The sequence below is a fragment of the Tenrec ecaudatus genome, chromosome 11 (genome assembly GCF_050624435.1).
Source record: "Tenrec ecaudatus isolate mTenEca1 chromosome 11, mTenEca1.hap1, whole genome shotgun sequence".
Lineage (NCBI taxonomy): Eukaryota > Metazoa > Chordata > Mammalia > Afrosoricida > Tenrecidae > Tenrec > Tenrec ecaudatus.
Genome location: NC_134540.1, coordinates 2,693,970 through 2,713,674, shown reverse-complemented (window position 1 = coordinate 2,713,674; position 19,705 = coordinate 2,693,970). Strand labels below are relative to the sequence as shown.

General features: G+C 51.5%; 1 protein-coding gene across 1 annotated transcript in view; it reads left to right on the top strand.

Annotated features, from left to right (window-relative positions):
• The window catches only part of BRCA2 (BRCA2 DNA repair associated), a 47,272-nt gene that overhangs the window by 23,625 nt on the left and 3,942 nt on the right, over positions 1–19,705 (top strand). The window contains exons 13-26 of the mRNA XM_075562766.1: positions 2,132–2,201; positions 2,881–3,317; positions 3,674–3,855; positions 5,269–5,453; positions 8,122–8,292; positions 8,651–9,005; positions 11,225–11,380; positions 11,453–11,597; positions 12,687–12,808; positions 15,497–15,695; positions 15,896–16,059; positions 16,150–16,288; positions 17,753–17,997; positions 18,959–19,081. Of these exons, the coding sequence (XP_075418881.1) occupies positions 2,132–2,201; positions 2,881–3,317; positions 3,674–3,855; positions 5,269–5,453; positions 8,122–8,292; positions 8,651–9,005; positions 11,225–11,380; positions 11,453–11,597; positions 12,687–12,808; positions 15,497–15,695; positions 15,896–16,059; positions 16,150–16,288; positions 17,753–17,997; positions 18,959–19,081 (2,693 nt within the window). The remainder of the gene's footprint in view (positions 1–2,131; positions 2,202–2,880; positions 3,318–3,673; positions 3,856–5,268; positions 5,454–8,121; positions 8,293–8,650; positions 9,006–11,224; positions 11,381–11,452; positions 11,598–12,686; positions 12,809–15,496; positions 15,696–15,895; positions 16,060–16,149; positions 16,289–17,752; positions 17,998–18,958; positions 19,082–19,705) is intronic.

Genomic DNA, 19,705 nt, shown 5'->3' with positions numbered 1-19,705 from the left:
CACCTCCACATCGACAGGCCTGGAAGACGTACTTAGTCTTCACTGGCTGCTCGTCGCCAGACTGCCCTCTTCTCCTGGTTCGCATTTTGTATCGCTGGCTAACTCCTCTTGGTCATCTTTGGTGGTTCAGCCTTCTTTCTGTTGCATTGAAGTGAGAAGCCCTGGTGATCCGATAGTTTGGCACTCAACTGCTAACTGGAAGTTTGGCAGTTCAAACCTCCCAGCAGCTCTAAGAGAAAGATGTGACCATCTGCTTCTGTAGCCTCGGCCCTGTGGGCAGTTCTCTAGATCCTACAGGGTCACTGTGACTCTGAATTGACACCATGGCACATGACAAGAGAGCCCGATCCCAAGAGCTCTTGCGCACTGATGCACCAGGTTCCGGGAACGCAGCGGCTACACTAGAACTACAGGCTTGTTCAGTCACTTCCTGACTTGATGCTTCTGCATGGAGTACCCAGTACTGAGCTGATTCCATTCTTCTGCAGCTCAGACCATGTTACTGGGCTGCGTCCAGTACCACAAGCACCTGTCTCATTAACACTGATAGCCAACATTCTTACCATGAACTACTTGAAACTAGTAATTAAACAAAAATAGAACAGTATATGTCAGAAAAGTTCAAATAGGGAGCAATTATATTAAGAGACAGAGGCTTAGGGGCCCTGGTGGCACAGTGGGTTAAGTGTTGGTCTACTAACTAAAAGGTTAGCAGTTCAAACGCACCAGCTGCCCTGCTGGAGAAAGCTGTAGCGGTCTGGTTCGGTAAAGATGACGGCCTTAGAAGCCCTTGGGAGCAATTCTGCTCTGTCTACAGGGTCACTTTGAATTGGCATCCACGTAACAGCAGTGTTTAGTTTTGTTTTTAATAGAAGCTGAATTTTAAAACAAGAAATCAAGTGCATTTTGGAATTCTCTCATTCACAGGTTCCCAAACTGAATTTGACCTACCATCCCCTCTTAAGAAAAAACAACTAAATTCCTCAGCAGCGCCCTGGCAATTAAAAACGCTTGTGCTATATAGCCCATCATCTCAGTTCAAGCGTAGGTGTCTACTTCCACAGCCCCCTGGATCACTCCAGCATTGCCCCCCTGGGAGCAGTATTTTCCACTTTGGGACACGCTACTGTTGAATCTCCCATTTACTGAAGGAGACCAGAAGGTGCCTGGAACACAGAACGGGTTGTTAGGGACATTGAGTTGATGCAAACAGTGGTGAGATACTTTGGAAAAGGATAGCAATGTGGTGGCCCAACAGACAAGAAGTCAGCTTCATCAGATTATAAATGAAGAAGTTGTGTTGGTGAATGTTTGGTGTGGGTTAAATGTTCAGGAAACTGCATGTACTTCTTTTTTCTCTTCTGACTTTGTGGTTTTCAAACCATAACCAATGATAACCTGCTACTACCCCACCAACGTGCCGTACTGTTTACCACGCCTCCATTTCTCGCTCCTCCTAACCCACGCTGTTGAGTGGGTTCTGACTTAAAGGACCCTACAGGACAGCAAGAAAACCTGGTGGTGCTGACAGATTTAGCACTGGACGCACCACAGTCTGCAGTTCAAACCCACAGACTGCTTATTGCGAGAGAGTTGATATTATCTGCTTCCGTGAATATCTACAACCTCAGAAAGCCTATGATTTTGTTATGATTCAGAATCAAATAGATGACAGTGAGTGTGCTTTGTGCCTCCTTAAGGTTTCCAAAGCTGTAAATCAGTCCAGAAGGAGACTGTCACATCTTTCCGCACAGAATAGCCACAGGCTTATGTCTCATTGGTGACAGCCAGGCGCTCTAAGCCCGGGACTGCCATGCTCCCATTGCTCACTGTAGGCTATTTCTCTTCTTAGGCAGAATTTATGCTAATTTTTTTATTTTTTTGTATTTATGCTGGATTTTTTGTTATGTTTTCCTGTGAGTTATATAGATACACAGTTGTCCGTTTGTGAATCAAAGATTGATTTTTGTTAGCTATTTACTAAGCATCCCTTAGGTGCATTGAAACTATAAAGTCTACAACTGCCTCTAAATTGTTTGTTTAAATATTTATAGCAACATGTGTGATCAATTGATTTAGGAAAGAAAGCATCAATTGGATTATTAATAATATATAAAAATTCTTTCTCTAGGCACAATGAAAGATAGAAGATTATTTATGCACCACATTTCCTTAAATCCAATTACCTGTGTACCGTTTTGGTAAGGCATCTTTAATATTTATTCTTATAGTGTGACAGGAATCGTGTGGATATTTCTCTCTCTGTTTTTAACTCTGTTGTGAATTGGGTGCAGGTGTACAGAGCTCATTGCCAGTTTCACAGTGTAATAATTCATGTACTTTCTGTTTCATCTCATTCATTGCATCCCCTCGGTGTAGTCTTCATTACCCAGCATATCTCTCTCCTGTGTTTCCTATCACCAGTCCTTCTTTCCTTCTGAACTTTGTCCTTGGGTTATGCTGCCCCTTTAATCCTAAACGGTTGATTAGTCTGAGGTGTTTGGTTAAAAATGAGTAGAAGTAGGTAACATCAGAGCTAAGAGGAGGGGTGAAAACGTGGCTACGATGTTGGTTTGAAGGTGCAACTGCTTCGCGGGTCTGAGAAAACGCATGTCCCTACATGTTTAAGTGTGCACATCTGCTCGTGAGTGTCGTCAGGGCTGCTGAGTTGGTTCCTACCATAGCAACCACACACACCGCAGCACAAACGCTGCCCAGCCCTGCGCCGTCAGCACCATCATTGCTGTATCCGAGCCCATTGCTCCGGCCACTGTGTCAGTCATCGCCGTAAGGGGCCTCCTCCGTTTCGCTGACCCTCTTGTTTGCCAAGCACGACTAATGAATAGTCAAACTTAATATTGTTGTTTCCCCCCTTTTCAGCACAACCAAAGAACAGCCAGAAGTCCGGACTCCACGTTTTTCGGCACCCGGGCAGCAGTTTCTCCCCAGAAGCCATGTCTTTGGACACTCCACTCTGGAAAAGCCATCCAGCAGTGTATCGGTTTCAGGAGAGCCGCTTCATCGAGGCCCTGCGTCAGGAAGGGGTGGAGCCAGAGCCGCAGTTAATGCAGGCAGAACAGCGAAAGTCTTTGTCCCTCCTTTCAAGACAAAATCGCATTTTCAAAAAAAGGAGCAGTGTGCTGCTGGGAATGTCGATGTGGACGAAAATGCGCACCCACAGAAGAACTCGGCTGTACCTAGTGCCGGTGCCGGTGCCGGTGCCGGCATGAGCGAAGATGGAATCCACCCACTTGACCAGATGGACTCCAGTCAAGCTGCCGCTGTCACTTTCAGCACGCATGAAGGAGAGCCGTTAGGTATTGTACAAGAATTTCTGTGTTAAGTTCGGAATCTCCTCAAGGCTGAGGATTTTGCTAAGACCAAAGCTGGGTTATGTTCTGTTTCCCAAAATAACCGCTTGTGGAAGGTAAATGTCAAGCCTACAAGTTAAGGACCGCTAGGTGGGCTACTACTACACTACTTCTTCCAAGTTTAAGCCAAAAACCATTCATCCATTTTCATTCCTCAGCCAGCTTTAGCAGCTGGGAAACTCTTTGCATCCCGGCAGCCTTTAGAGGGGAGGCGGCATTCAAATGAAGGAAAATGGATGTGTGCCCTTGGCTCTGACAGGTCCCTGTCCCCGGTTGTTGGCTGACTGCTCACTCTCTCACAGATGTCCTGGCGAGTCTCCAGATCGCTCGAGATGCCCAGGAGGCCCGGATCAGGATGAAACAGCAGCAGCGTGTGTGCCCTCAGCCGGGCAGCCTGTACCTGGCAAAAACATCCTCCATGCCCAGAGTCTCTCTGAGAGCAGCTGTGGGGGGCCGGGCGCCTGCTACCTGTTCCCCAGAACAGGTACGCTCCGCCCACAGGGTCTTCAGAGCTTTGACAGTGTGTCCCCCAGGGTGCTGGGACAATCCGGGGTACTGCCGAAAGCAGACACCTACACTATGTCCTGGATGACGGCTAAAATACAAAAGGTTTTCCTTGCCAGAGCGCCACAGAGCCTTTTTATTCTGCCCCGACAAGGCCAGATAAATATGGAACCCACAGGAGCAGTTCTACCCTGTCCACAGGGTCGCTGCGGGCTGTGATAGAGGCAGCAGGGATGGGAGATCTTTTACGGTGAGGAGCCCTGCTGGTGCAGTGGTTGGGTACTCTGCAGTTTGAGCTCTCCCAGCAGCTCTGCAGGACGGAGCTCCCTGTGCATGAGGCTGGTGGGCATCAGAGGCAGACAGGCTCCTGCCTGCCATTTGCCCGCCTGCTTCTACCTCGGGCAGTGCTTCGCCATCAGCAGGTCCCTGCCCTCCAAGAGCGCACTCCGTTGTAAAGCACCAGCCCTTGCAGACAGTGAAGGATGACATAATCAACTGTTCTACCTACCGGGCACACTTCTAAGCACTTTACACCTCGGTTGTATCTCCCTTAATCCTTACAGCCCCTCAAAAGGAAGCCTCACAGGAGACAGGTGTTACCTTGGGTGAAGGGGAGAGTGAGACGTCAGAAGGGGATGGGCAGGGCAAGCTATGGGGGGGGGCGGTATTCATAGCTAGTTTTAAGTTGTTGAGCACAAAATTAATGATCTGAAATGTAAGCCCACACCTAATTCACAACTTAAAAAAAATACATAAGTATGGAATCTGCAATCACCACGATTTTTTGTGGCATTGTGAATCTCTTCAGAATCAGAAAGCAGGATCATTTGTGGTTTTCCAGGTCCACCGACTAGGGATGGGAGAACCAAGGTTCTGAAGGCAGGAATTGGACTCTGGCTGCCTTCCAGCTCAGAACAAAGGAGCGGGAATCTAGCTGGTACTAAATCAGTTCCCCTCACAGAACTGCCCCACAGCTTCCGAGGCTTTCGGCCTTGCAGGGCAGATAGAATCCCTGACCTCCGGGTTAGCCCACCAGGGCCCCACCCCACGGTGATCTCCCTAAGATACTGTTACTCGCCACTGCCCTCTCCTTGAACTTGGAAGTTTTCTTAAAACTGTCCGTCTGGTTTCTGTCCTTCGATGGCTTCCCACGATGGAGATAGCAGGAAGCACACGCAGTTCTGGGAATGAAAAGGCTATCACTCATTGATAAGAAAGTCTGTCGAATTTCATTAACAAATAATTTTGTAGTAGTTTCATATTTAAATGAAGAATGCCGTGTGAATTCTATTGGGCTTCTATAGCTGAGTTTCTGTCACACGGAATGTGTTTGTATTCTTCGATTTTTGTTTTCCGTGCCATCGCCAACTTTGCTCTGCTTCTCTTTGCGCAGCTGTATGTGAGCGGCGTCCCTAAACACTGTGCACAGATCAGCAGCAGGAAGGCTGCAGCCTTTCAGTTTTGTGCTCAGGACTATTTTGGAAAGGAAGCCTGGGCTGGAAGGGGAATCCAGCTGGCTGACGGTGGGTGGCTCATCCCCTCCAACAGCGGACAGGCTGGAAAAGAAGAATTCTACAGGTAGGTGCACTCGAGCTAGGTCACCCCTCCCCCTCCCTCTGTACTCTTGGGTTAGTCCAGGATGACTAGAGAGACAAATTCAGGGGTGCTCGTATGTGTAAGAGCTTTTAGATCAAGAAGTAGTTATATATCAGGAAAATGTCCCTACCCATGCCAGTACTAGTCCATACATCCTTCTTCAGACTCACACAGCCATAAGCAATGATGCAGAATGCAGGAAGAAAGATCACCGGCCAGTGGCTGAAAGTCCCGTGGATCCAATGGCGGATGCGCCTCCAGGGCTCTGACGGGTCCTCCTGGGTGGGTCTCTCAGTGGCTCGCCCACAGGAAGGTGAAGCTGAATGAGGGGGGGCAGATTTCTAGGACCCTCTTTATGAAGTCGTGCCCACAAGAAGGCACCATCAGGCTGTGACCTGGTTGACAGGCTAGAGGCCACCCCTGCACTTGATGACACCGAATTATGTAGCTTCCACTAGTGCTTTTGAGCTTAAAAAAAAAATTATGTGAATCAAACTTTTTAGACACTCATCTTCAGTGCATGATGAGCAAGAAGCAGTCTGTTGAGATCTTTTAAAAGGTGAATTATGATTTGTCTTAGAATTAATGCATTGAGTTTTTGGTGGTTTTTCTTCTTAACTTGGAACAGTTTTCTGGTGTGTTTACAAAATGAAGATTGGTGAGGAAAGTTGGGTTTGGTTTGGCCCTGTGGTCCTTTCCTTCCCCTGCCCCCCAAGCCATGCCACTGTCTGGTCTTCAGGGTGCCCCCGTTATGTGGCATGGCTGCCCACTGAGCCGCCATCAATGTCAACCATGGAGGTACCACACCTGGCACGGAGTTACACATGTAGAAGTTGTTGACTTGGAGAATGTGTAGTTTTGTATGTTTTTGCCTAAATTGAAGAAAACAATGACACGAATAGCAATGAGTACAAGGAAGAAGAAAATGTTCTGAAACGGCGGGGCGGATGGTGCAGGTCTTTCTGATATGATTGAACTGTTGTGTTTTATGCTCTGTGGACAAAATGCCAATAAAACTGTTTTTACAAATTTTGACATAATTTACATACCACACAACTCAGTGGTTTAAATACATTTTAAAGAGTTTTTGCAGTTATCACCACAATCAATTCTAGAACATTTTCTTCATTGTCGTGCTCACTATGAGCTCCCCATACCCCCTACCCCAACCTCCTAGAAGGCCCATGACACCCTCGCTACCAGCTGCCATCACATAGCTTACCAGAGAGAGCACTCCCAGCCACCGCAGGGGTCTGAGGTCATTAAGTGCGTGGCCAGATAGAGCAGGCTAATGTTTAAGTTGTCATTTTGTGTGGTGAATGATGTTATCCAAATGGCCCTAGGCCGAAGAAAAGTCCCCCTGCCCCTAATGTAGACCATCGTCTTTTGGGGAGTTAACCTGGATGGTAACCTCTAGACCTCCAGTCCTGTGGCTCAGTCCCTCCAGGTATGTGGCTGTGGCTGAGGAGTTGTTCGGACGGCCTCCATGGGGTTTCCAGCAGCTGGTTTTTGTGGGTTGGTTTGTTTCCAGAAATAGCTCTCCAGGCCTTTCTTCCAAGACCCCTCTGTAGTTGGAACGCAGCCGAGAGTGTTAACCATCTGTCCCAGCACGGACTGCTCTAGGTGCTGTGCACACCAAAACCACACGCTTGGGAAAGGACCCTGCATTCCAGTGTGGGGCAGCAGGGCTGGTCCCTGGGCAGGTGGTGCACCCCACTGCTAACTGAAAGGTTGGGGGTTTCAGTCCACCAGAGGGGCCTGTGGAGAGACGGGAGGAGAACCCTGTGGAGCGACAGCACACCTATCCTGCAGTGCGCTGCATGGGGCCGCCAGGAGCAGGACCAGCCGCAGGAAGCTGCGGGCTGGGAGTGGGAAGGAGCAGAAAATGAACAAAATAGTCACATAAAGTGTGGAGAGGGTGATAGGAGCCGTGGTGGTGCTGTGGGTTAAGTGGTAGATGGTGGTTTGTGTCCACCAGCTGCTCTGAGGGCGAACAGGGAAGCTGTCAGTACCCGTGGAGCTGCACCGGCTTGGAGAGCCTTTGGGGCAGGTCACTAAGTCAGAAAGGACTGGGTCTGGGTGTCTAGAAGGTGTTGAGTACTGTGAACACAGCTACAGCAACCTGGGTCCATAGAAGAACATGGGCAGGGAGGGAGGCATCCCGTTGGTGAGCCCCGGGGAGGGGCCCAGCACACTTTGTATGGGGACGTGGGTGGGGGGATCAGGGTCCACTGGGCACAGGAGAGAGAAGTGAGCATTGCCCTCCGTCACAGAGAGATGGCGGAATGCCAGCGCACAGCACCTGTGCGTGCATGGAGGCCTCAGAGCTCTCGGAAGGTGAGGAAGAGGTGGCCCGAGAGGCCAAGCCCCCGAGAGGGAACATAAAGTGCCAGCTTCTACAAATCATCTTAATTCCTTTAAAAATCTCATTTTAAATGAAGAATCTCCTTTTCCAGGAGAAAGTCTGCATGTGCCAGAATTGTCATCTTGATAAATATGCTCAAGGGAATTGTTGGCACACACTAAATCACTCTCTGAAAGCCAGTGGTGTGGGGGAACTCGGCTTTGAGCCCTGTGGGGTGGTCTTTGAGGTGAGGGAAGGAGTTCACAGTCGCCTGATGGGCTTTGTGTTGTGTCCTTCTCTCTCCAGAGCTCTGTGTGACACCCCTGGCGTGGACCCGCGGCTTATTTCTCAAGCCTGGGTCTCCAATCACTACAGATGGATCGTGTGGAAGCTGGCGGCCATGGAGGTCTCCTTCCCCAAGGAATTTGCCAACAGATGCCTGCACCCTGAGAGAGTACTGCTCCAGCTAAAGTACCGGCAAGTGCCCAGGGCCCGTCCTACGCCCACATCCCTCCGGCTGTGTCATCAGTGACACTCAGCAATTGATGAGGTGACCCCGAGTCACCCCCCTCCCACTGAGCATCTCTACTCCCTCAGCTCTCGCTTCCCCTGAGTGTCTGAGAAGGGTGTGAGTCACTAATGCCACCCTGTAATCAGCCCCCTAATGAAGTGCTCTCCCATTGTCCTTGTTTGTGATCCCAGTCTCACGTGGTCTTCCACCTCAGCTTTTCTCTGACAGAGATTTTGTGTCCATTCTCAGTCTTCACTGCCCTTCCCAGTGACTTCTACATGTGACGGGCGTCCCTGAGCCACATGCCTTCTTCTCTACCCCCAGCTATGACGTGGAGGTAGATAGAAGCAGCAGGTCGGCCATAAGGAAGATAACCGAGAGGGACGACACCTCTGCCAGGACGCTGGTTCTGTGCATCTCAGAAGTGGTCTCTCCTAGCCCACGCCCTACTGAGCCAGCGAGTGGTGAGACCAGGCATGCAGATGGCCGGAGCAGGGTCATCCTGGAGCTGACCGACGGCTGGTATGCGATCAGAGCCCAGCTCGACCCGCCCCTCTCTGCGCTCCTGAAGACGGGCCGGCTGGCGGTGGGCCACAAAGTCATCACACACGGAGCAGAGCTGGTGGGCGCTCAGGATGCCTGCCCCCCTCTTGAAGCCCCAGCCTCTCTCCTGCTCAAGGTGAGCCAGGACACTCCAGTCAGGGACCTTCCAGAGGGCTTCCCATCCCCAGCTGCAGGCGCACCCAGGTGGCTTCTCAGGGAGCTATGCTTTCTATAAACTTTCTGCTAACCACCAGGTGGGTCAGCAGTTAGAACCCAGCCTTCGCTCTCTGCTCCGTACAGACGGGCTGACGGCAGCTCTGCATTCCTGGAGGGGCTCTATGAACAGAAGCCGCACAGCAGCCACGGCTGTCTTGTTTGTTTTACAACAAAACCTTAGTGTAAAATTAAGTTCTTTATTCAATTAAAAATGTTTCCCCTGTTTATGGGAGGGTTGGCAGCCATCACAAGAGGGAGGCAGGAGTAAATCTGGCCCAGGTGTTCCACTGTGCGTGCATAGCTCACGCGGCCCTCTTGTTCCCACGACGGTGCTCAGTGAGTGCCTGTGCCACAGTGACTACAGGGTGAGCTTCCGGGCCTGCGTGAGCATAACGTTGCAATGCCCGCTCCTCTAGACAGTTCACCAGCCTGCACAGCAGGACGTCGCCGTGGGTCTGCAGGGTCGCTATCAGAAATTCATGATAGTGCCTGTTACGATCCTCAAAGAGTGATTGGGGAAAGCATATTAGGAAGCAAACATTTTAAGATAAAGAGTTATTTACCCTCCAGTGGTGTCTGCTGGGTAGCATTGGCTGGAAGTATTCGCTGAGACTGGCCTTTGTTCTGTGTTGCTTAGGCTATCTATCCAGGGGGCTCTTGTTGTTTTTGTTTTACCAAAGCAAAGTTGTCAAGTGCCATCGAGTCAGCTCTGACCTTACGTCCCGCGTAAAACACTGCCCAGCCTGCACCGTCCTCACAATCACAGGGTAGTGACAAGGACAACTGCTGCTGGCAGCTGAACTCACTATGTCGATTGCATTTGCCCTGCTTGCCACTGTTCCGCCCCAGCCCCAGCCCCTGGAGTCATTAACTGCTTCTCTTCTTGTTTTCCTTGATGTTCTGCATCCTTGGTGCTGGCTTGTTCCCACACAGGATCTATGAGATTCCCCCCTTGTCCTTGTCATGTCTTTGTCTCGGAGACCTCTTGGGCCTTTCCGGGCTCCGGCCCCAATCTGCATTCGACACCTTTCATTCCAGAAAGCTCTTTCTCACTCCTTGCTGTTGTGGATGCCCCACTTCTTCCAAGTGCCTTTGTCTTGCTTGACCTGCTCCTTGGCGTTTGGTCCACAGGCACCTTGAGAGAGGAAGCATATTGTCCTTGTGTCCTTCCTGTGGGTCAGTGCAGGATTGAATTTGACTCTGAAAAGCTGAGCTTCCGAATGCTGAACGACATTTCCTCTAACATCTTCCAGCTGAGCTGTGATGGTCGATCCCGCTGAGTTGAGTTGTGTTTGTATCCCCAGCCCTTTGTCCTGTTGTAAAGCAGTTTGCAAGCCCCTTCTGTCTCCTGCGCCTAGAACAGTTTCTCATCATGTTCCGTGGCTCGGGCCTGTTGGTCCCTTTCAGCCGGGACACTGGCTCCCTCACTGAGCTGTGCGAAGCTGGCGGGCAGTCACTCTGACTGCTGCTCCCTTGCTCTCGATTTTCTCGGACTTCAGGCTCCTAGATTGACCCTGTCTAAGCGTCTCCTCTTTCTTCCTGTGTATTGGTTGGTGGCAGTGTCTTCCCCTCCTTTCTGAGATCTCGTCACTGTCTTCCACCCCGTACAGAAGAGCATTTTCACTGGCAGTTAGCAGCGCAGCTAGTAACCGCGACGCCACTTTGGCTTCCCTACTCTCCTTAGTAAATGTTTCAAACCCTCTTGTATTTTTAGTGCTGATTGAAAGAGCAAATGAGGCTCCCGTGTAACAATTTGTACACACACTGTTGTGATTTGGTCATATTTTTCACACTATATGAACATTCTCATTGTTCCATCTTAGCCGTTCCCTTTTTGGGATCCTCCTTCCTCTGCTCACCGTACCCCCACCCCCACCCCTACTTGTCTCTGTGTTGAGAGTAAGCGGGGTCCTCATGTTTTCCTGCGGTGACTCTGTAATGAAGCAGGAGTGGGGGGTGATATCCTCCAGGGTGCTACTCATCATTTTAGGAACCAATCCGTTATTTAGCTGAATCCACTAGAATGTGAAAGCAGATATTTTAAAATCATCCCTAAAAGAATGAAGAATGTTATAATGCCTGTCATAGAATTAAATACGTTTTTGGTTTCTACGCTGATTTGTTCTTTAATTTATCCAGATCTCTGCTAACAGCACACGGCCGGCTCGCTGGTACACCAGACTCGGCTTCTTCCGGGACCCCCGACCATTTCCTCTGCCCTTGTCCTCTCTGTTCAGTGATGGGGGGAACGTCGGCTGTGTTGACGTGGTAGTGCAGCGAGTGTACCCTGTACAGGTATGACGGGGGCCTGAGGGCTCTGCAGGTCATTTTCTTCAGGCAGCTACGTTGACTGTCCCTCCATTGTAGTGGGTGGAGAAGACGCCGTCCGGACTGTATGTATTTCGAGACGAAAGAACAGAAGAGAAGGAAGCAGCCAGGAATGCTGAGGCCCGACAGAAGAGGCTGGAAGCCCTGCTCACGAGGGTGCAGGCAGAGCTGAAAGAGCAGGAAGGTGACGCAGCTGGCACTAGGGTGGGGGTCAGGTGCTGTAAAATCTGTGGGGAGAGTCCATTTTTTTCTGCATAGTTTCACTGTCCTAAAAATGCTACGCACCTCACCTTCCGCTACTGGTTGTCAGCTTGTCTGTTGGTAACTCTCTGAGGCGGGCTTCTTGCACTCAGTATTGTGCATTTAAGGTTTCTCCATGTATTTCAATAGCTTGATAGAAAAAATATTTTTTTTAGTCACTGTATAATACTCCTTTGTATGGCGGTGGCACAGTTTGTTCGGCTGTTGGGGTCTTCACCCTCTGAAGGGCATCTAGGTGGCCTCCTGTTTGGGGCGATCGTGAGTAAAGCTGCTGTACATAGGCACATGTAGGGGTAACTCCACACAGAGGTTTTTGGTCACCTGTGTGAATACCTTGGAGTGCGGCCATTACACCAGGTGGTCAGTCTGCCCCAGACTCTGTGAGACACTGCCCACCTGCCTCCCCCAGTGCTGCACTGTGTTCGTTCCCACCTGAGCGTTCCCGTTGCTCCGCCCTCACCAGCATTTGATGTCATCACTTTTAAAGTGTAGTTCTTTCCAACAGCTGTGTTTGAGTATTGTCTTCATTAGCAAGTCTCCAGTTTTCTCTGGTGTTGACCTTTCTTTCAAGCTCGTGTTCGCTCTCTGTCTCTTTGGTGATGAGATAGACACATGATATCAGTCGTCCAATGTTTTTATGTTGACTGCACATAGATAGCATTTACCTTGTTAAATCGACTTATTTTAAACTTTTCATTGATGGAAGATTGTAGGTTTTCCTGCATCTCCTCATGATTTCCTGTATTATTTAACTTCCTGTTCTGTACATCTGTAGGGAGATGAAATTCATAATATTTCATTTGCTGAGTTATTGCTAGCTCCGGCTATGTTCCTGTGTCTAGCTACAGTGTAGCTGTCAGCGTGTGAGTTTCAGGTTTTCCCAGAGAGCTCTACACAAATGAGCGGTATCTAATTTTGTGACTCGGGCGCCTTTGCTCCTGTTCTCTGGACTTCCGTGTTCTCAGTTTTATGGTTTAGCTGATTCGTGACACGTTTGGGATTTACCCCACAGAAACTACAACAAAGCGATGTGTGCCCTCGCGTGCACTGACAAGACAGCAAGTGCACGCCCTGCAGGACGGCGCAGAGCTGTACGAGGCTGTGAGGAGCGCGCCGGACCCAGGCCACCTGGAGGTGAGTGGGCAGGCGGGTCAGTGCCCAGCCTGGGGCTGCAGGCACTTTTGTGCCATTCTGTGCCTCGTACATGAATGTGTACATTTCTGGGGTCATCTAGAATATGCAAACTAAGTCAGTCGGTGGATTATCTATTTGATACCAAGTGGAAGGGCAGGAGAGTTAATGTTTAAACTGGTTTTAATGCACGCTCGGGTAAAACTGGGGTCTCCAGACTGGTGTCTTAGTTCCCGTGGTGCTGGCAGTGCCTGGGAACTTGCCGGGGCTTCTCCGTGACCCTCTCCCTGCAGGGCAGGGGAACCCGGGCTGTGGGGAAGACTCGGTGACTAGGGTCCTGACTCCTCCATTTATCAGCTCAGCTGACTTGGCATAAAGAACGGTACAATGTCTTTAACAGATAGGGTTGGGGATTAGATAGTGTGTCTGAAAGTGTGAGGAGCCCTGGCAGTGCAGGGGTTAAAGCATTCCACGGCTAGCTGAGAGGTCCTGACAGGGAGAAGAGATCTAACAATCTAGTCCCATGGAGGTGACAGCTTGTTGGCCCATAAAAACGTCCCATGTTAGATATCCCCCCACAGGAGGTTGTAAGGAAGGGACGATTCAACCAAGGTTCAGTAGAGCAACGAGGAAACACACATCCTTCCTCTAGTTCCTGAATGCTTCCTCCCCCACTACCACGACCCAGTCCCACCTTACAAGTCGGGCTAGCCTGGAGAACACACATTGGGACAGATGGAATTCAGGACAGATAAAGCCCTCGGGAACAGTTGTGGGAGTAGCAATGTCATGAGGGTAGGTGTTGGTTGGGGAGGACGAAGGGGGAGAGAGAGGAATGCATCACAAAGTTGGGTTTATAGTGCCCGCCCCACCATGCTCCCCACTCCCCAAAGGGGATACGAGTAACAGCAATGCGGGTGGAGGGAGATAATGGACGGTGTAAGATACAGAATAGTCATAACAGTATATAAATGATCAGGGAGGGAGAGGGAAAAAGAGCTGATACCAGGGCTCAAGTAGAAAATGTTTTGGAAATGATGATTGGCAACAGATGTACAAATGTGCTTGATGCAATTGATGTGTGGAATGTTATACGAACGGTTAAGAGCCCCCAATAAAATGATTATTTTTAAGTTCCTTGTAAATATTAGTCACTACAGCAGAGCATCACCCCATAGGTTAAGGTAAACTGCCACCAGAAATAAAACTTTAGGAGTCTTGTTAGTGGGCAGGGGCAGTCCCTTGGGCAACTTCCCACAGATTCAGGCAGTCCTTGTCTCCCGATCACAGAGACGGCACGCACCCTGTGAAGCACGTGCCGGCAGGTTTCCTCTGCTAGCCGGGAGCTGGCGAGACTTCTCCTTGGTAAAGGGGACGGACGGCCTCTCCCAGAGAGATGAGGAGGCACTTACAGGAAAGTTGAGAATTAAGAATTTGTACGTAGTCACAACGTATTTGTAGGAAAGGAAGGATGCTTCTCTAGGAGGTGTTGTGCGTTTTTCATTGGGAGCTGGGTTCAATCTTGGCCCGGTGGGGCTTCGGACCTTTGGCATTGGATGTAGGTCCAGATAGCACAGGTGACCGAATTCCGGCAAATGTTGGTTCCTTGACCATGAGTTCCATCAGTTGGGGCATCTGGGGGATCAGGTCATTTCTCCTTTGTGTGCCCAAAGTTAGGCTCTGGCCAGCTGCCTCTGAAGGACAGCTTGGGGGAGGGGTCGCTGATCTGGCTTCTTGCTCCTGAAAGAAGCATGTCCTGTCGGATGGACCTGTGTGGGTAGTGGGATAGGGTGCAGCAGGGGTGGCTCATCTGCAGGTGGCCTTCAGCTTCACCAAGGGGCTTTCTATTCCCAGCTTGCTCACTGTCTGTCTCTCACCTGTTTGGAACTCAGTATGTAAATTAAGTAATGAAAATCCTGCTCTTAGTTTGCTAGACAGACGAGAAATACTTTAGGAAAAGTAAAGGCACCCAGGTGGAACTATGGTTTAGACATTGGGCTGGCAACCACCAGGAGGTTGGAAGTTCAAACCCACCAGCCACTCTGAGGGAAAATGAGACCATCTGCTCAAAGAAAGACTGAGTCTCAGAAACCCGAATCAACTCGAGGGCAGCAGGTTTCCTTCGGTTTTCGTTCAGTGTTGATTGATTTCATTTACTTGATGACTCGGTAAGTCTTGCCAGCATACAGGCTCGGCCCTCTGAAAAAGTGACTACAAAATAAGAGTCGGAACTGACAGCAAACACTAACCTGGAGCCCTGGGGGCACGTTTAGAGCCAGTGCCCCGAGATTGACAGCCATCAGGATCTGTGCTAACAGAGAGAGCCAGCCAGTGGCCCACCAGCTCCTGGAAAGACGGCAGCCTGGGACCCCCACGGAGCAGCTCTGCTCTGTCCGACAGGGCTACCTGAGTCAGCACCAACGTGTCAGCAGGCGGGCCGTGGGTCTGTTGACCCTAGGGAAGTGTGTCACAAGGATCAACGGATGGTTTAGGGCACCTGAGAGCATCAGTTGGGCAGTGTGATGAACATTTAACCTCAGTGCTTCTGCTTGAGATGCTGAGAGCTTTTTACTTGCAGCCTTTCTGTTGTGTCTGCTCCTCCTTTACCATGAGCCAGGACCATCGCTGAGACGCCTGCTGGGTTCTGTTTGCATGTATCCCAGCACTGCCGCCTGAATACTTTGGTTACAGGGTCACTTCAGTGACGAGCAGCGCAGAGCCTTGAGCGCCCACAGGCAGATGCTGAACGACAAGAGGCAGGCACAGGTCCAGCTGGAGTTCGAGAAGGCTGTGGAATCGGTGGAGGCTGAGTTTCAAGACTTATCGAGGGACGTCACCACCATGTGGAAGCTGCGGGTCACCGACTATCGGAAGAAAGAGAAGGACTCGGGTCAGTGGGAACCTGTTGATCAGTTTAAGTACGAATACGGTGACTACAAATGCTCGTGAGATGGAGGTTATGAGTGTGTCAGGTGTAACATGGGCTGCCAGTGTCCCCCAAGTGTCAGCAGGGTTCTCGTTGCTGTGCTGCCACTTTTGGAACGAGCACTGGGACCAACTACTGTCGGTTCTCATGTGTCCATCGAGCAGTTGTGCTGAGTGTCTGGCGCCCGTCATCAGAGCTGTTCTCCATGCTGACCGAGGGCACGCGGTGCCGCATCTACCATCTCACGGCAGCGGCGGCCAAGAGGAAAGCTGGGAAGGGCACTGTGCAGCTGACAGCCACCAAGAAGACCCAGTACCAGCCTCTGCCGGTACGCCTGGCCCTCGCCCTTCTCCCAGCGAACGCATGCTCGTCTGTGGAGCCTGCACTTCCTTACGAGTCTGTCTGTCTGCCCCTGTAGGCTTCAGAGGAGATCCTGTCCCAGGTGTACAAGCCACGCGAGCCCCTCGACTTCCATCGATTGTTGGACCCCGCCTTCCAGCCCCCTTGCTCTGAGGTGGACCTCATGGGCTGGGTGGTTTCTGTGGTGAAAAGGACAGGTACCACCTGCTGTGTGCCATCGCCCCTCCGCGTTCCTTGAAAGTGCATGCCCGCTCCACGTTACTTCCTGACATTCGGTCAGGAGTTCCTGGATGGACAGACAGACACTCGGCTACAAAACTAGAGGGGTGACTCAGATCCACCCAGAGGGGCATCAGAAGAAAGACCTGGCTAGCGTCTCCCCCAAACAGCACTGAGACCCTGTGGGGCCTGGTCCTCCTCTGACAAGGGGCACCAGAGCCAGGGCCGACTTGCCCAAGGACAGGCTTCTGTTCATGTTTGCCCAGGCTGCTGTGTGTGCCAGTGCTGCCATGTTGCCATGGCACATCCCTGCGCGTGTGTCTGACGCCTGTGTGACCCTCCGCGTGAGTGACACTATGCATGTGTGAGGTCCACATGGGGGCTTCAAACGGTTCGTGGGAAAATGGAACTGAAAGATAATGGAGTTTTTCCATGAACTGTTTGAAGCCCCTCCTAGTCTCTAGAGCATGTGTAGGGTAACCCACTGTCATTGAATCAACTTTGACTCACGGCCCCCAAGAGCAGAGTGGACTCCTTCACGGGGTTCCCATGTGGAACACAGCATAGAAGCAGACGGCCATTCCTCTTCCCCATGAAGTAGCTGGTGGGTTCGAACCACTGACCCTTTGATTCACAGCTAGGTGCTCTCACCACTGTGAAACTAGCAAATGTAACTTATCTAACCAATGTTTATCTACGCCTGTAAGTGCGGACACTTCCAACAGACGGAAGTCCCTCCACCCCCACTCCGGAACGTACATTATGGGGGCAGGAGAGCACAACAGAACAAATAGCTGCTCTGTACAGACTAATCCAAGGGGCTGTAAAAGTTCCTGGGAGAAAAGCCATTCTCTTTTCATTCCACTTCTCCCCCAACTTTGTGAGGTCTCCTTGTAGAGTTCTAGGACAACTCAAGGCCTATTACCCACCCGGCTGCGTCACATGGATCCTGCCTCATAGCAGCCCCGTGGTTGTTACTCATTGGGAGCTTACACATCTGTCATTCCATAGTGCATGCACGTCCAGGAGAGTTGTACATTTGCTATCACAATCCGTTTCCAGATGTCTCTTTCCCACGTGGACTCCTTGGCATTGTCTTCTCTTCCCCTGCCGCCACTGTACCCCTCCACCAAGACTAACTCTTTATGGGGGTAGACTGCCTTGACTTTCTCCCTCGGAGTAACCACTGACCTACCTTGAAGTTAGTAGAGTCCCGAGGACGCACTGCTGGCTGGAGAGGTGAGCGCACGTGTGGATGGTGAGGGCTGCCATGGATCCCCCGCAGGCTGAGGGAGAGTGCCGTCCGTGCACACTGCTTATGGTTCCTCTGCCTTCTGTTTGTGTGTTTGTCACCTGCACTTGTCAGCAGTGGGTGAGCAGCTCCTGGCGTGACTAACCATCCAGCACATCTGTAATGGGACCCCGTGTCTATCCCCACTTAGGTCTAGCCCCCGTGGTCTATCTGTCCGATGAGCACCATAACCTGTTGGCGATAAAGTTCTGGGTCGACCTCAACGAAGACACCATTAAGCCATCCGTATTCATCGCTGCCAGCAACCTCCAGTGGCGACCAGAATCCAAGTCAAGAATCCCGACTTTATTTGCTGGCGAGTTTTCAACGTTTTCTGCCAACCCAAAGGAGAGTTATTTCCAGGAAGCATCCCACAGCATGCAAGCCGCCGTGGAGGTGAGCATTGCGTGACCGCACCTGTTGGGACCCCTGTCTGGAAAGGTTGAAGGAGTGGCTCTGAAGCCTGGGCAGTGGGCCCCGTCTCTGAGGAAAGCCTGCTCCTGCCCCTGTTGGCCATGACACCGTGGAAACTGGGGAGCTGTGTCAGACAGGGTCCTGGGCGGGGATGTGAGAGGGAAAACAGGTGGCAGCTAGGCACAGGGCAGCTGACGGTGCAGAGCGTGGAAACTTGAGCACAGGTCTTCACTGAACTCCAGCCCGGACTCCAGACCTCTCCTGGCCCAGCTTTGCTCTGACACCACTTCGTCCCTGCATCTCACGTTGCATGGATACACAAAAGGGGCTTCAAAAACTACTGGGAGAATCCCACTACCATGACTTCAGTTTTCCACGAGCTTTTAGGAGCGCCTTGTACAGTAGACTGCCCTCTTTGGAGTTCTCCAGGCCGTCGTAGCCTGAGGCACTTAGCAGAGAGGGTGCCGGGTTGCATGGCCTGGTCTGGGAAGCAGCACTTCCACCCGCCTCCCCCGCCCCCCACATCTGGCTGCACTCGGTTCTTCAGTGATGTGCAGTCTTGCCCAGAGAGGAAGCCCCGCTGTGTGGAGCGATTCCCACTCACAGCCGTCCTGCAGACAGTAGAGCTGCCCCACGGGGTTCCGAGGCTGCACATCTTATGGAAGCAGACGGTTTTGTCCTGCAGTGGCTGGTGGGTTTGAACCATTGATCATTGGCCAGCAGCTGACCCTTACCCACCATGCCACCAGAGCCCCTTCCAGCAGCCGCAACCCCCCAGTCCCGGCCACTGGCTCTTCCAATGGACAGTTGCCATTAGATGTGGGTGCGTCTTGGTTCTGCTCAGGCTGACATGTTTACGTCCCGGCTCCCTATAGATGCTCTCAAAAAGCATGGTGCGCAGTTCTGCCGTTGTGGACTCAGCACCCTCCGTTTGCTTCCTTAGGACGTCAGCGCGTGGTGCGACGAGGCCAAGCAGAAGCTGCTGCTGCTCCTTGAAGCGAGGGGCCCAGAGTGGTCCACCCCATCGAAAGGCCCCTCGGTCCCCAGTGCCCAACACCTGTTTCTGGTGAGTCGGGGAGCACAGGGAAGTGTAGTGAGACCTCGTGCTTGGTGGGGTGTGGCCCCACTAGAAAGAGCGAGGCTGCAACACGGGAGCCCGGGGTTACCAGCAACACTCCCACTACACCACCCTGTGCCTGTGCAGGTGTGCGCGCTCTGCGCTGTTCCATGCAAGGAGGCCACAGACCGTTTGTGGGACAGTCCCACTCTCCGTTCCCTTCTTCCACAACTTCTTTCAAGCCCCTCGTGCACTGCAATCTGAGTGGTTTCACTCTTCGAGCCAGAGACAGTGTGGCCGCTGCTACGAATCGAGCTCAGTGGGCAACTCGCCTTCCGAGGCAGCCGCCCTTGCTGTCTCCTGGCTGACCCCTCCCCCCTCCCGCAGCCTCGGGTCGGGGCTAGAGGAAAGCGGGCAGCCGCACGGGTAGCCGGTGTCCCAGAGCAGCAACTGGGCAGACGGCCTCCCTTCTCCCGAGGAGGACTGGTGGGTGCGAATCCACACCTTGTGAGAGGCACGGTGGTTAATCGGCAGCTCCACCAGGGCTCCTGTCTGTCCCCAACCTCCTTTTGTGTCGTTTGTTTTGATGAGAGTCTGCGATTCTCATTTTACAAAAGTTTTTTTCTTCTGGAC